Consider the following 15,686-nt stretch of genomic DNA (forward strand, 5'->3'; position numbering starts at 1 on the left):
GTTACTGTCCCATTTCTCTGCTACCCTTTCCAGCAAAACTGCTCAAAAGAGCCGTAGGTACTTGCTATCTCAAATCCCGTGCCTCCCACTCTCTTTAATCCTCTCCAAATAGGGCTTTCACCACTATTCTTGACAAAGTCACTGATGACATCCCTGTTGCCAGGATCAAATGTCAATTCACAGTCCTTGTCTCACTTGGAAAGTTGGTTGTAACTGACCACCTTCCTGCTATGAAAACACTCTTCACTGAACTTCTAGGATACAACACCCCTGATTTTTTTCTTACCTCATTGGTTCTTTCTGCTCAGATCCCTTTACTAGTTCCTTCTCATCTCCCCAATCTCTAAATGTAGAGGGCTGCAGGGATCAGATTTTAGACCCTTAGTCTGGCTACACACACTTCCTTGGTGATACCAAAGGAATCAAAACCCTTTCCTGAATTCCAGGCTTACAGAAGCAACTGCTCATTCAACACAGCTCCACTCAGAGGTCTAAAAGACCTCTAACTCTTAACATGTCCAGAACTGAATTACGATCTTTCAATCTGCTAATCTGCCCTTCTCTACAGCAGTCCTCATTTTAATCCATGGCAACTCCATCCTTCTAGCTGCTCAGGTCATAAGCCTTGAAGTCATCCTTGGCTCCTTTCTCTCATACTCCCATATCCCACTCATCAATAAACCCTGTTAGATGTGCCTTCAAGATATCCGGAGAATCTCCCGGCTTCTCATCAGCCTCAGTTTATCAATCCTATAAATGACCATTCATTAAAAGGGCACAGCACTAAAAAAAACTGTGGATAAAAGATGTCCTGAGCCAGGCACTGGTGGCTCAGTGGGTTCAAGCCTCTGCCTTTGGCTCAGGTCATGATCCCAGGGTCATCGATCCAGCCCCACATCGGGCTCTCTGCTCAGCGGGGAGCCTGCTTCCCCCTCTCTCTGCCTGCCTCTCTGCCTACTTGTGATCTCTGTCTGTCAATATATAAATAGAATCTTTTTTTTTTTTTTAAAGATTTTATTTATTTATTTGTCAGAGAGAGAGCGAGCACATGCAGACAGAGTGGCAGGAAGAGACAGAGAGAGAAGCAGGTTCCCTGCTGAGCAAGGAGCCCAATGTGGGACTCGATCTCAGGACGCTGGGATCATGACCTGAGCTGAAGGCAGCCGCTTAACCAACTGAGCCACCCAGGCGTCCCAATAAATAAAATCTTAAAAAAAAAAAAAAAAAAAAAAAAAGATGTCCTGAGACAAAAAAAATATATAGAAGGATAATTGGTATTCATTTTGAAATATATTTTTTGGTGCGGCTGAGGTCTCTGGCCCAGTCAGACAGTGTTTATGTATTTGAAGGTATTTGTATTTGAACATTTAAAATGTGTTCTGGGAAGCAAATTCTGGTTCCTATTATTTCCATTAACATAACGCAATGGTGCTTCATAATTAGATTGTTCACTATCCCTATTTCTTCCATACGTGTTACAAAAACACATAAAGCAAGGAGCACAGAAAGTGGCACTGTGAAAATACACCTGACACACAGTTCAGTGAGGAAGCGAAGTGCCAGGTTATTATATTACTTATGTAACACTTGTGCCCGTATTTTTAGAACAGACAGGGTTTGCCTCATTAAGCAAGTGAAAAGTGAAAAACCTATATTTTCAGAATTTAATGACTGATTGATCACTTTACATACAAGATTCATAGGAGCCAAGTTCTTCATACTCTGAAGTATCATTTGAATGTCAGAAGTCCAACTTACAGATTTTCCGTAAGAATTGTATTTACTTTAGAAGTATCAACAAATCTGTGATCAACAAAGTTCCCAATATGATAATCAATGGGATCCAAAAAGAAACAGGCTAAAAATACTGATTTACTGAGAAGCAGGAGCTGGCTTCACTTCAAGATCAATTTAACATAGGACATTTAAGTAACTTAAAAAGGCTAAAAATAGGGGCGCCTGGGTGGCTCAGTGGGTTAAGCCTCTGCCTTCGGCTCAGGTCATGATCCCAGGGTCCTGGGATCGAGTCCCACATCGGGCTCTCTGCTCAGCGGGGAGCCTGCTTCCTCCTCTCTCTCTGCCTGCCTCTCTGTCTACTTGTGATTTCTGTCTGTCAAATAAATAAAATCTTTAAAAAAAATAAAAAAAAATAAATAAATAAAAAGGCTAAAAATAAACAGTATTTAAAACTAGGGATCATTCCATTATAAGTTTCTAAGCTCAATTTTTAATTAACTAAAATGAAATAGAAATGTTTTCCTTTTATTAACTTGTTAGTCCCTGAGCCGTTATGGACCCACAGGAACTGTTCAGAGTAAGCACTCAGGCATATGCAGGTTAGCGTCCCCTGCCCCCTGCCCCTATCAGAACCAACAGAATGGGGGCGCCTGGGTGGCTCAGTGGGTTAAGCCTCTGCCTTCAGCTCAGGTCATAATCTCATAATCTCAGGGTCCTGGGATCGAGCCCCACATCAGGCTCTCTGCTCAGTGCGGAGCCTGCTTCCCCCTCTTCCTCTGTCTACCTCTCTGCCTACTTGTGATCTCTGTCTGTCAAATAAATAAATAAATCTAAAAACCAAAAGCAAACAAGCAGAATGTAATGAATATCGTTAACAACCAGTTCTCTCTTTACTAAGCATCAAGACTTGAAAAATGTTTTGGCTGTCTACTACCCAACCATCAAATACTTCAACAGTAACAGAGAAAAAGTCCTTTGAGGCTCCGGAAGGAACAGAGTTACCAGGCAGTGCAACACAGTCTTTTGAGTATCTACTAGGGCTCTTCCATTATCCTGCTCCTATTTGCTGTTTTGCAAACACAGCAGCTTTTCCTTATACATAATTCAATTCAGGTACTACTAAGTCATATACTTTTACATCTCTGTTAAATACACTGGTTCTCTAACACCTCCATTAGTAATTCCTCTACAAAACACCATTGCTGTGCTCTTTAAAAGGCTAAGTCCTTATTATCATGGAAACTAATGAAAACAGAGGCTGTTTCCCTAAACAGTTTTACAATGCCAGCTGAGGAACACAAAGATACTATAACCAGACTGCATCTAAGGGCCCAGACACACTAAAAAACACCCTTCAAAATTAATACCTATCTTTCTTATCTCAGGACAATGATTAGAAACAATGCAAAGGAGTGCTCCTTTATAGGGTTAATTTACAATAGATTTTACCAAGACAAAAACCTCACTCTTCTCATAACTTAATTTTAATACTGTCAGACTCAGGCGCTGACCCTAATTTCAACTTCCTCAATCAAGAGCTAAAATTTTTAATGACTATAGTGAAACATAAAAGAACAAAAACTTAAACCTCATAGCATCAAAAGTGACACCAACTAAAACCAATTTATTTATTAAATCAGTAATCCAATATGTTAAAAACCTATTTTTCTGAATTTTTAAAAACTTTAATTTTAGGGGAGCATAGACAGCTCAGTTGGTCAAGTGTCCCACTCTTGGTTTTGGCTCACGTCATGATCTCATGGGTCGTGGAGCTGGCCTGAAGATTCTCTCCCTCTGCCCCTCCCCAACATGCTCTCTAAAATAAGTAAATCTTTAAAAGAAAACAAAACAATACTTTAATTTTCAACAGGTATAGGCCAAACCTCTTGGGATTTAACTTTATGGGAAGAACCCAAACCTTTATCCTAAGATTTTGTTGTAACAAACTGCTTGATAGGGGTGGCTTAGGCTCATACAGGGATTTCACTGCAAAGGTATCTGCCATATGCGATGATATCTAATATACAGGAAAATGCATCTTTCCCCTAAAGACACAATACAATATAAAAGAATACCATATTTTACAATTAGGATGCCACCTTTGTTTCTAATTGGATACTCAAAATAGTTTATCCTATTAAGTTGTTTAAATGCTTTCAACAAAATGGTACGAATACTAACAAACTCCTTTCTTATCTATATAAAACAAAGATAAAACAAGTCTCCATTAATGAGCTCATTAACAAAACAAATCTAACAGGCTAAAAAAGTTCATTTTTGTAATTGTGAAATAGATACAACCAACTAATTTTATACCAGGCTATACTGGGCATTGGAAAGAACATTAACAATATTATATAGATTTAATTTTTATTCCTAAGGTTTTTGTAACTAAAGAAACAAGATTAAGACAAATGTAATAATTGATAAATACTAATAAGGATATCACATGCTGGATGGCATACTATAGATAACTTTTTCAAACTGTATCTCCCTCTTGGAGGTGGTTTTAGGCTGCCTCTAAATAAGGAAGAAGCAAAAGAGCAATTACATTTTTTATTTATTTTATATGAGGGTTTAAGGTAAGAAAACAAAACTTAAAGTCATTTGGAAAAAAAATACCTATGACAATAGCTGTTCAAGTAAGAAAACTGAACTACATTTGTATATTGTTCAAAAGTTAATAAAATGTAGGGGTGCCTGGGTGGCTCAGTCATTACGTATCTGCCTTCGGCCCAGGTCATGGTCCCAGGATCCCGGGATGGAGCCCTGCATCAGGCTCTCTGCTAGGCAGGAAGCCCGCCTCTCCCTCTCCCTCTCCACTTGTGTTCCCTTTCTCGCTGTGTCTCTCAAATAAATAAAATCTTAAAAAAAAAAAAAAAGTTAATAAAATGTAAATGTAGATTTGAAAGCATTCACAATCTAAACAGAACATTAAAAATGAAGGATGGCTTGAGGTACCTAGCTGGCTCAGTCAGTAGACTGTGACTCCTGATCTCAGGGTTCTGAGCTGGAGTGTCATGTTGGTATGGAGATTACTTAAAAATAAGAAAATCTTTTATTTTTTTTAATATTGTATTTATTCATTTGACAGAAAGGGTGCACAAGGAGGGTTAGCAGGAGGCAGAGAGGGAGAGGGAGAAGCAGGCTCCCCACTGAGGGGACCTAAGCTGAATGCAGATGCTTAACCAACTAAGCCACCCAGGCACTCCATTAATAAATTATCTTTAAAAAAAAAAATACTATTCACTCATATTCTGTATTTCATGACATTTGCTCCTAGAACAAACTTAGATGGCTCACAGTCCAATTCCTACTCTACAGTAATTATGGACATTGGAATTTTTTTTTTTAAAGAGACACAAAACAATAATATACAGCTGATTTAGGTATCATGAAAAATAAAGATGCTTAGAGTCCTCCTTAATACTGCTAAATATTAAGAAATAGAATATTAACTGTCATAATGCTTGAAGGCAGTTCAGGGAACAAAGACCAATGAACGTAAACTCTATTTTATATACAGAGACTACACTGGAATTACTTCTGATATAAATCTAAAAAGTTAACTGGTAATGTCTTTATTCACAAACTATTCTTTTGGCTACCTGAAAAGACACCAGAAAGAAAAGACCCTGAGGTAAATTTATATTTTGGCACACAGTTTTTACCAAAGGATCAGAATTGGTGGGGCGCCTGGGTGGCACAGGGGGTTAAGAGACCAACTCTGGGTTTTTGCTCAGGTCATAATCTCAGGGCTGTGACATCAAGCCCTGCATCAGGCTCCACACTAGCATGGGAGTCTACTTGGGGCTCTCCCTCTCCATACCTCCCCCGACCCCCAAGCCCCCCTGCGTGCGCTCTGTCTCTAAAATAAACAAATCTTTTAAAAAAAAGGGGAGGGGCTAGAGTTAGCTAACATAGAGGTATATAAAAAAACCTCTATGAAGGCACAGATGGAACAGCAGAAATTGCTTTGTTCAATGACAGACCAATGTGTTCGACCTTTTATCTGATTCTATACCCTTCCCTTGTGTGACCCACTCCCATCAATAAATCTCTCAGCAGGGGCGCCTGGTGGCTCAGTGGGTTAAAGCCTCTGCCTTTGGCTCAGGTCATGATCCCAGGGTCTTGCAATTGAGCCCCACATCAGACTCTCTGCTCAGCAGGGAGTCTGCTTCCTCCTGCCTGCCTCTCTGCCTGCCAACTTATGATCTCTATCTGTCAAATAAATAAATTAAATCTTAAAAAAAAAAAAAATTTTTTTTAAATAATAAATAAATCAATCAATCTCTCAGCAAAAACTGAGTACCCTTTATGTGGTGGGGGTAGGGGCAAGGAGGGAGGACAAGTGCTATTCAGAATTACTGACCTAAAACAAAACAGAATAAAGCAAATGTTTCTCTTTCATAACTTCAACCCAAGCACCTAAAATGGTGTGTTGCTGGTTGCATGGTTTTAGCAACCAGTTCCAAGAACTCCACATTCCTTTACAGAGTGTTTGGACATCTACTAGTCACATGGTTCTCCTTGCTTATGACTATAGTAAAATGCAAATGGCTAGCCAAAGAAAATAATTACAGCTAAACTTTAAAAAGAATCAACTACTCTTCCCCATCATACAATAGAAAGAATAATTTACAAACTGGAAAGATTTCGGCAAACAGCTGAAGAACACTTACTTCTGTTCCAATGCCAGGTTGTACACCGGAATACACACTGTCTGGTGGAGGACCACCATACTTCCTCTGTCCTGTGGTTACATCCAGAGTATAGCCAGTCCTTTCAAGCAACGCCTAAAGATAATTATACATCTGTTTACACTTAAATATTATATCACACATCAGTATATTAATCTTTTCCAAAGGATATCCCAACATCATAGGCCATGTAGCTTAGGTAAAATAATGTCAAAACTCACACTGGTATCACTCGCACGTGTTGTTCCCCTTCATTTTACTCCTTTCCATACAATGAATGGAAAGAATTGTACACAAATTAAATCTCTAAGCACACGATGATTTTTTGATATGAAGAAACAGAAAAATGGGGCAAGGATTATTACAAACGTGACATAAGCCGACCCCAGGATACCTATTCATACTTCCGTATTGCAGCAGTCCTCATTTTGCATTTTCCTCTACTTCAATGAGAGCTTTCCTTAACTTGTTCCGTTTACATACCACCTGCCTACCTGTGATTCCTTTCAAAAAAAAAAAAAAGTTCTCTCATCAGAAGTTCTACCTTCTTCATGCAGCTTCTCTCATTCACTATTCCTCACATCTTCCTACTGTGAATTTCTATTATAGTCAAGTAATTTAACCTTTATTTTGTTTAATCCTTTTGTATTTCTGCTCTATCATAAGCTCTATAAGAATCAGACCATTTCTCATACAACACAAACTCAAAGTATTTGGCAATTACCAAATGAGTATTCTCAGGTTTTAAAAAACAAAACCTTTTGTTTCCTGATTACCAACCTTCTTCACAACATTAGGTACTAAAGAGGGATTGTAGAAAAGAAGGTAATGCTCTTGCCCTTAAGGGTCTGTATTTATATGAGAGGCAACAGCTCAGACAAAATGGAAAACAAGAAATGTCATCTACCTAAAAACGGGAGATTTTTACACTTCATGTTTCAAAAGTTAGATGGCTCCCAACTCGTGATGATTCAACTTACAATTTTTCGACTTCAGGATGGTATGAAAGTGATATGCATTCAGTAAACCACACTTCAAATTTTGATTTTTGATCTTTTCCAGTGCTAGCCATATGCAGGATGATACTCTTGTGATGCTAGGCTGAGGCAGGGAGGCTCAGCTCCCAGTCAACCACTCAATCGCAAGAGTAAACAACCAATACATTTAACCACCATTCTGTATCCATAGCAACCACTGTTTTTCTCTGTCAGTACAGAACTCTTACAAAAATTACCCGAGATAGCCAACACTTCGTTATAAAATGTGCTTTGTGTTAGAGGTGACTTTACCCAACGATAGGCTAATGTAAGTTTTCTAAACACATTTAAGGTAGGCTAGGCTATGTTTGGCAGGTTAAGTGCCATTGGGTATATTTTTGACTAAGGACAGTTTCATCCACGTCGAGATAAACCCATCCTAAGCTGATGAAGATCTATAAAGGATATCAAAGCAACAAGAAAGACCAGACATCAAGTTTAGTGGCTTTCAAAAGTATGGTCGGAGGACTCCCAGGATTCCGGAGTTACTTTAGGGTCTTCTATTTTTCTACCTTTGACCCAAAAAGAGCTGCTCTAATTTTAAGCACAGAAACACGTGTAACACAATATACACACGATATACATTTTATACATTTAAACTTTACTTGTCTAATATGTAATATACACGTATCACATGTGCAATATATACCTTATCAAAAGCAAATACCCACTTTTGGGGAAATAACATAGGCCTATTCAATACACACCAATATATATATTTTTAAAAACAACTATTATGTCAAATGGAATTTTCATGTATTTATTTTAAATATATTTAAGAATTATGCCATTTTACAGATGAGGGAAAAAGGTACAAAGGAGCTCTATGTAAACTATTCCAAGTCAGAAACTACAAGTTCTATTTTCTGTCTAAAACAAAACCATACAAACAACTTCATTAAGTAAAATAACTACTTCAATTTGAAAAATCTATCGCTGTGGCAAAACATCAACAGCCCTTTAACTAAGGAATGAGGTTCACTGATCTTTCACCAAAAGCCGGTATTTATCTCGCAGAGCAGTTTATCTAAACGATAACAGTAACTGGTGCTAGTTACACAATTCTTGCTACATTCCAGGCATTATTCTAAGCACCTGACATGTCTTAATTCCTTTAATCCTCACAACTCTAGGGGAATAGGTACTATTACTATGCCCAGTTTACAAATAATTAAACTGAGGTAAATAAAAATAAAAATTCAGGAGTAAAGCAGTTATAAAATACCTCTTTAAAAAAAAGAGAGAGAGAAATAAAGTGCTCAGAAAGAAACCAAACTAAGAGACATGACTGAGTCAACCTCAAAAGCTATTAGTGGAAGCATCAATAAACACGTATCCTTCAGCGCCAGAACAATGAGGCAAGGGTCTGAATTAAGGTTTTTTTCCACCAAACATACAACTGAATATTTGCCCCCCGAATTCTTCTTGTGTAATTTTCCTTCAATTATCTCATTTCTAAAACACTAGCTTAAAAAAAAATGTGGAACAATGAAAACTGTTTCTAGGAAACATGAAAAGAAACATTCAATCTCATCATTCAACTTATTACCATTGCAACGACCCGAGTCCAGTTTTACCTTTATCTTCGCTTCATCTGGCCCCTTTGTGGACTCTTGCACCTTGCTCCCCTGTTTCTCCCTTTGCCTGTAGGTCTTCATAACTCCACATAAAAATGCACTTTTGTTCTAGAATAGACAAGTAATTCAATGAAAAAGAATCACCAGGAATCATCGAAGGGTCAAATACATAGTTAATTTACAGTTTCAAAAGACGAGAATTTTAACCAAATATTTACTCATTTATTCGCTCAACAAATATTTGCTGAGTAGTTACCGTGTGCCAGAAACTGGATTAGACAGCAATAAGACAGCCAAGAAAGACCTCACGGTAACTTACCTTCCACACTGGCAAGTCTTCCATTTGTTGATATTCAAATGCACGTGGACTAACTTTGCCAAACATTCCAAAACTATTCCTCCTACCTACTTTATTTTCCTGTGGGTCAGATAAACCCACAACTGTTTAAAATCGAAATATTCTAAACCCATAAAAGCTCATTAATAACTATCAGCAAATCCTGACTTTGATTTTAAGTTTTTAAAGTAACTTACTGGAAAGAAGTGGGGAGAGATTTTACTTTCTGAGAACTCTTCTGTGAAAGAGTTTTTTCCCCTTTAAACATTTTTTTTTTTTTTTTTTAAATATAAGCAGAGGTAGTCACAAACAAAAAAGTATCCGTTCTTTTCAGGAAAAAAAGTAATGGTAAAGTAATTTCAGGTCATTAGTTATTCAAAGGCATTTTTAGTAAGTGGCCTTACCTGAACATGTGATAAGTCACTCTCCTTGAACTGCTGTAGTACAGACAGAGCTCCTTCTTCATTAAATTCCCTGAGAGCATCAATTGCTCTTTCATCAAGATCGACATAAGCTACCAATCCTACAAATTAAATTGAAAAGGGGTAATGTTATTGCAACAAAAGGGATAACCTAAACCGTGCTATCAATGTTTCATCAAGAATAGTTATATTCAGTACTATTACTAACAAACTACATTCTCATTTAATATGCATATAGGCAGCTATACAAATACTATACAAAAAGGTCGAGAGTACAAATATGAAAATAGAAGATAAAATGTCAAACATGAATTTCAATTCTTATAAACATGAATTTCAATCCCAACATCCCACAGAAACCCCACAAAAAACCTAGCCCCATTTCCCCTCCCCTTCTTAAGGCTTGGAAGATAAATCTGATATACACAGTGTACTACAGATTAAGTATTAATACAATAAATTCTGATTTATAGAGTGGTAATCATACACTGTATTCCCCAAGGATCAAGCTTCAAATTATATGGACTGTGGTAGTTGTTGCTAACCACACAAGAGGTGGGAGAAAAAGAGAAACCATTTTAACTAAATAATTCTTTCCACTCTCCAAAAGGTATCAAAGGCTTTTCCTCCTTAGCACCAAAGAGAAAATGAAATGCATTTGTTTATCTGAGCGTCTACTTTGCTGCAATCAGAATGTGGAAAGGCATAATTTTAAACTCTTCTACAAATGCAAGTGCAGCTTGATTAATCAATTCTGAAAGTCATATTTTAAGGCATTTTTTTGTTCTTCTGATGTGTCAAGCTGAGGTTTAAAGATGCTGTGGCATTCTCAACACTGTCAATAATGACTGTTTTTCTCAAATGGCATTAAGAACTTTACTATGGACTTACAAGTAAACTATACAGAAAATATTTGCACTGTATTCTATACTGTAGTATATTAACTGCACACAGAACATCTACTCAGTTTGAAATGTAATTTCGTAAGTCTGTTAAGTTTGTGTTGTATTTCTCTCTATATTTCAGAATTGATCCAACATAAAATGGATATATTTGGCAGATTAAAACTCCAAGTCCCTATGAACATCAAAAGTGACTCCATTTTGATCAAGTGAAAAAGAACTTTATTCCATACAGTAAATATATTTTAAATAAATGTAATGCCATTTGTAAAGTTACTTTAAGAAAATGTTGCCATGATTTGTTTTAAAAGCTCAAAATGAGCATGCCTAATTATTGGAGTTTCCTTACTTCAAAATTCCATACCACCACCCAAAGCCACAACTCAGAGGACACCCATCGATCCATCTGTCAATCCAACCCTACACCCGAACCATCAGCCTCTTGTCAATAACAAAGCACTCTACAAGAGAGCATCTCTGAGCAAATCACTGCCAATTCTCTATGGCAGAATGTCACAGAAAGTTCCTGAGGACTGATTTTCAAATGGAACCATCACCCAGGAGTCATTTTTCGGAAGTCATTTTAACGTCTAAAATTATCCGAAGCTTCTCAGATTTGAAAAAAAAAATTTAAGGACAAAAAAAACAGATATTTGTTACTACAGTACTTAAGACACATTTGTGAGACCATTCAATTCTCTCTCCCAGAATCTGGATAGGCACACAAAACACAGAGGAAGAAAGTTTCCATCTATGGCCCCAAAGGGGGAGGACACATTTATTAATGAACAACACTCCCTAAGGGTAAATATTTCTCTCCCTCTTTAAAAACTTCAAACCGCTTACAACCGACCATATTAAGATATTCAAATTTGCTTAAGCACTTATCCATGGGACTTCGAAATTTTTTTAAAAAGCAGCTGTTACAAACCAACACTTCCAGATTACGGAGAGATGTGGATTTTTGTCTATTAGAAATGAGACAGGCCACAAACTCTCAAGGAGTCTGACATTTATTTTCGTTTCAGACAATACTGTCTAACCAGTCCTCTCATTATGCCACCTAATCAGACCTAAGCTAATTTAACAATCACTTTAAGAAGCTAAAAGTAGAAAAGTAAAAGCAAAATGATGACTGATTTAGATTAAGAAAAAAAATGTAACATTTGGTATGCTGACACATACATTTTAATTGGTGGTAAATCGAAGACCAATTGATGTACTGTTCTGAAACAACTACGACTGCATATTCAACACTAAGAAGGCTTCAAAATAATGAAATAAGAATATCAAAGTCAAACCCAATATGCCCTCAATGAAGGGAAAGTAACAAACATTCAGCTCTACATAGATCAGAAACAATATGTATTATTTAACCTTAAAAAAAAAATCTATAAAATTCAAAGTGGTTTGCCCTCACTTTCATAACCAGTCAGAAACAAGAAATGCATATTATACCTGTCTGAAATATTTCATCAAGTCTTTCTGCCACCTTCTGTGGGAGGCCTGCCTCTATCAGTGTCTTGTAGTGTTCTGTGTGAGTTACACTGGAAGTATCCATTGGTTCTTCCTCTTCTTTTAACTGTACCGCATTACCATTCACCTGATTAGCCATTTTATTATGCTGCTGGAAAAAATTCAGGAGCTATATTACATTAAGCCAGAAATAACTAGTTTGTAGGACAATGCATGATTTATCTAAACTAATTTGTATACATGCTGCTAATAAACTCTATCAAAATAATATTATATGCCTTTTGTGATGTATCTGACCTAAATTTGCAACAATAACCCTGTAAAAACATAGAAAATGTACATGGAAGCATTAGAACTTTAAGGAACTTCATGTACACGAGGTTAAAAAAAAAAAAAAAAGGCTTGAATTTACTGAAGGTAGAATTGCTGATTAACAAAAGCAGCTGTTGTGTCCTGACAAGCATATCAACAAATCACCACAAAATCCTAAAAAGCCCATCAGCTCTCAATTCTTACACAGTTTTTAAAAGTTTGATTTAGAAACAGAATGAACACCCACAGACCACTTAATCAAGGTTTAAGGACTTTCAAATTTTCCTAGTTCTGCTTCAAATCTAGGATAGGTGTGAGACCAATGCACTGCTGTCTCTAGTTCAACATGCTGGTGGTTTGGGTTCTCTCCGCCTCACTTAAAAAAAAAAAAAAAAAACACAACTTGACATTAATTTTTGTTCTAAAATTAATTTGCTATTCCCATTCACAGATTTAAAAGAAAAAATGACCAAGTTTAAAAGCTAAACGATTGTTTTAAGTCCACGTAAAATAAAAAGTGAGCTATAATTGAGGTTGCATCTTTAAAAAAAAAAATCATGAGTACATATTGAATTTTTCATATCAGTAAAGCCGCAAAAACATATCGAAGAATGGACGGCTAACTTCTTCCAAACAGTTTCAACAAACATTACCTAATGAGGGTAAACTTAGGTCAGATGTCCCAGATTAACCTACCCAAACTATTTTGTATGTTCAACCTGTATATAGTACTGAAATGGACCAGCTCCCTGAAGAGAGAGATTAGATAATAAAACCATACAAGGCCAGTCTCTATACTGCCTCGAAAGACAGGGAATTAAAGTGCACTTGTCTGTGATTAATGTGATGAAGATAATAAGCAGAATAAAGACATTGCAACAAATACTGAAATAGAGGACATGAAGATGGATCTCAAGAAGAAGCCTCCTTTTCTTGATGAACCTCAAGGTACCTAGTCAGCTACAAAGAAAATACAAGCTTCCTAAAAAGCACTAAACCCCGCAAGATAACCACACTTCCAGATGGCTTAAAACCACTGTGCAGGTGCACCAGGTGCCTTTTTCTGACCTAAAACAACTTCTTTTCTTTTCAAAGTCCACTGATACTTAGTTGAAGTTAATGAGAAAGGGAGAAAGACCAAGGGGAACGAGGTAATAGTAGGAAGGAAGGAAAATGCAGAAAGGGTTATTCTGAAAATAAGATCAATATCATGACTTAGGATTACAAAACATTAAGACTTGATACAAGCCCACTAAAGTCTACACAGACGCAGATTCTCGTTGAACTTTGGGTGGAGAAAGGTTTCTCAAGGCAAGCCTCAAATTCTGATGAACTGACAAAAACGAAAACATTCAAAACTGGCACACTTTTCATCAAGAAACTACTTACAGTGTAAGATGAATACGTTTACTGATTAATACAACCTATTTCTATAAAGATGCACCCTGAAGTCCAAAATCTCCTTGTGAACATATAGTTCTGTTTTCCCATGTTCCCGCACCCCCAAATACAACCATAAGATCATCAGAACTCAAAAGTTCTCAGTATCACAAGACCCTTAACAGTTATTGCACCTGTGAATACTATTAGTCACAGAAAGAAAGCAAATTTTTAACAGGAAAGTTCAACGAACATCTGCTAAGGTGATTTTTTTTTTAAGTATGTGTAAAGCAAAAAAGACAAGTTGTGTATTAAGCACAAGATAGAAATATTTATGACTACCATTCCATTGCAAAGGTTCTCCTACAAGTTGATTCTGAAATTGGTTGATATTGTCAAAAAGTTTGTAAACTTTAACAAAAAAATAAAATAAAATAATTAGATTGTAGAAAATAAAACCTTTCTGATCAAGGAAAACCTCTCTCTTCAAGCCAAATACAATGTGCTCATTTAAAAACCTCTTTTATGTCGTATGAGACCGTTTAAAACTTGTGTCAGTTCAATACAATGCCACACAGCCAAACCATATTTCTGGATGCAGCAAATATACTGTGACTGGAGTCTTTTGATCATTTTTGCAAAAAGTAGACATTTAAATAAGATTTTAAAGGGCTGCTGGGAGATTTGGGAAGTGAGCACGAGCCCCTCCCTGACTTTTTCTGAACATCTCTGTGCAAATTCTTCATATTAAGAGACGGGCTTTAAAAGAACCAACGAAATGAAAACTAACGGTTATCTCATGGGTTAGGAGTGTCAAGCCCTTATCCTACGACTGACTCATGAGACATAAATTGAGTCTCTTGAGGACAGCAAAAATCTCAAACAGGTCAGCATGAGAGGACTGAAGCTTTCAAGAACCCCTTGGCCTTAAGTTTTACATTTTGGCAACACGACTGCTACCGTTTAAGAAAAAGAATCGCCTTTCCAATTTAGTGCGCCTGAGACATTCTTAGAATTATGCATCTCAGGCGCCGCTTGAAGCCTAAGTTTCACGGCCTCTAGTAGTCATTTTTTCCTTCAAATCTCGGCTCGCAGCATGCAGAATGGGGGAGGGGAGGGAGGCTTCCTACACAAATCGGCCCTCGGGCTCCAGCTCCCACAAAAGTTTTCTCCCGGCTCAGGTAACCCGAGGTTTGCATCCCGCCCTCTGCCCACCCCACCCCCTCATGCCCGTCGCGATCAGCAACACATCCCACTCGTGGCTAGGCCGGCCGAGACGAGCGCGAAGCGGCTCCGGAAAACAGCAGCGAAGGGGCCGCGGGCGTCTGAGGCCGCGGGCCGGCCGCGTGGAGCGGCGGGCGGAGGCGGGAAAAACACGGCAGTCCCCGGCAGGCCGCGCGGAGGGTGCCCGGCGGGCCGGACCGCCGGCCGGGGGCTGGAGGGGCGGGGGGAGGATGAGCGAGGGCGAGGAGGCGCCTCGGCCGGGCTAGGCCCTCCGCGGCGCCGCCGGACGAAGCCGAAGCCGCCCCCCGCCCATCCCCACCCCCCCCCCGGGGCCCCGGAGCGAAAAGGAAACTGGGGCCAAGGCGCCGAGCCCGGGCTGGGCCCCGTCGGGTCGGATCGGGGCCCCCGGCCCCCCCCCCCACGGGCCGGCGCGAGACTCACCAGGGCAGAGCTGGGGCCGCCGGCCGGGCCCGTGAGAATCAGCGCGAGGCGCTTTGAAAACGACTAGAAATGGCGCGCGCGCCACCCCCTCCCCCCCTCATGGACAGAGACGCGATCCCGGCAGCACGCGGGGTTTCCCGG

At 38.6% G+C, this 15,686-nt stretch overlaps 1 protein-coding gene across 2 annotated transcripts in view; it reads right to left on the bottom strand.

The window, feature by feature from the left end:
* The window catches only part of HNRNPR (heterogeneous nuclear ribonucleoprotein R), a 33,837-nt gene extending 18,151 nt beyond the window's left edge, over positions 1 to 15,686 (bottom strand). The window contains exons 1-5 of one of the 2 annotated variants that reach the window (XM_059376605.1): positions 15,546 to 15,686; positions 12,171 to 12,339; positions 9,793 to 9,911; positions 9,052 to 9,159; positions 6,420 to 6,533 (exon numbers count right to left, since the gene is read on the bottom strand). In XM_059376605.1, the coding sequence (XP_059232588.1) occupies positions 6,420 to 6,533; positions 9,052 to 9,159; positions 9,793 to 9,911; positions 12,171 to 12,327 (498 nt within the window). In that variant the 5' untranslated portion in view covers positions 12,328 to 12,339; positions 15,546 to 15,686. The remainder of the gene's footprint in view (positions 1 to 6,419; positions 6,534 to 9,051; positions 9,160 to 9,792; positions 9,912 to 12,170; positions 12,340 to 15,545) is intronic. The other variant, XM_059376606.1, reaches the window with a different exon arrangement.

Source organism: Mustela nigripes, chromosome 14 (genome assembly GCF_022355385.1).
Source record: "Mustela nigripes isolate SB6536 chromosome 14, MUSNIG.SB6536, whole genome shotgun sequence".
Lineage (NCBI taxonomy): Eukaryota > Metazoa > Chordata > Mammalia > Carnivora > Mustelidae > Mustela > Mustela nigripes.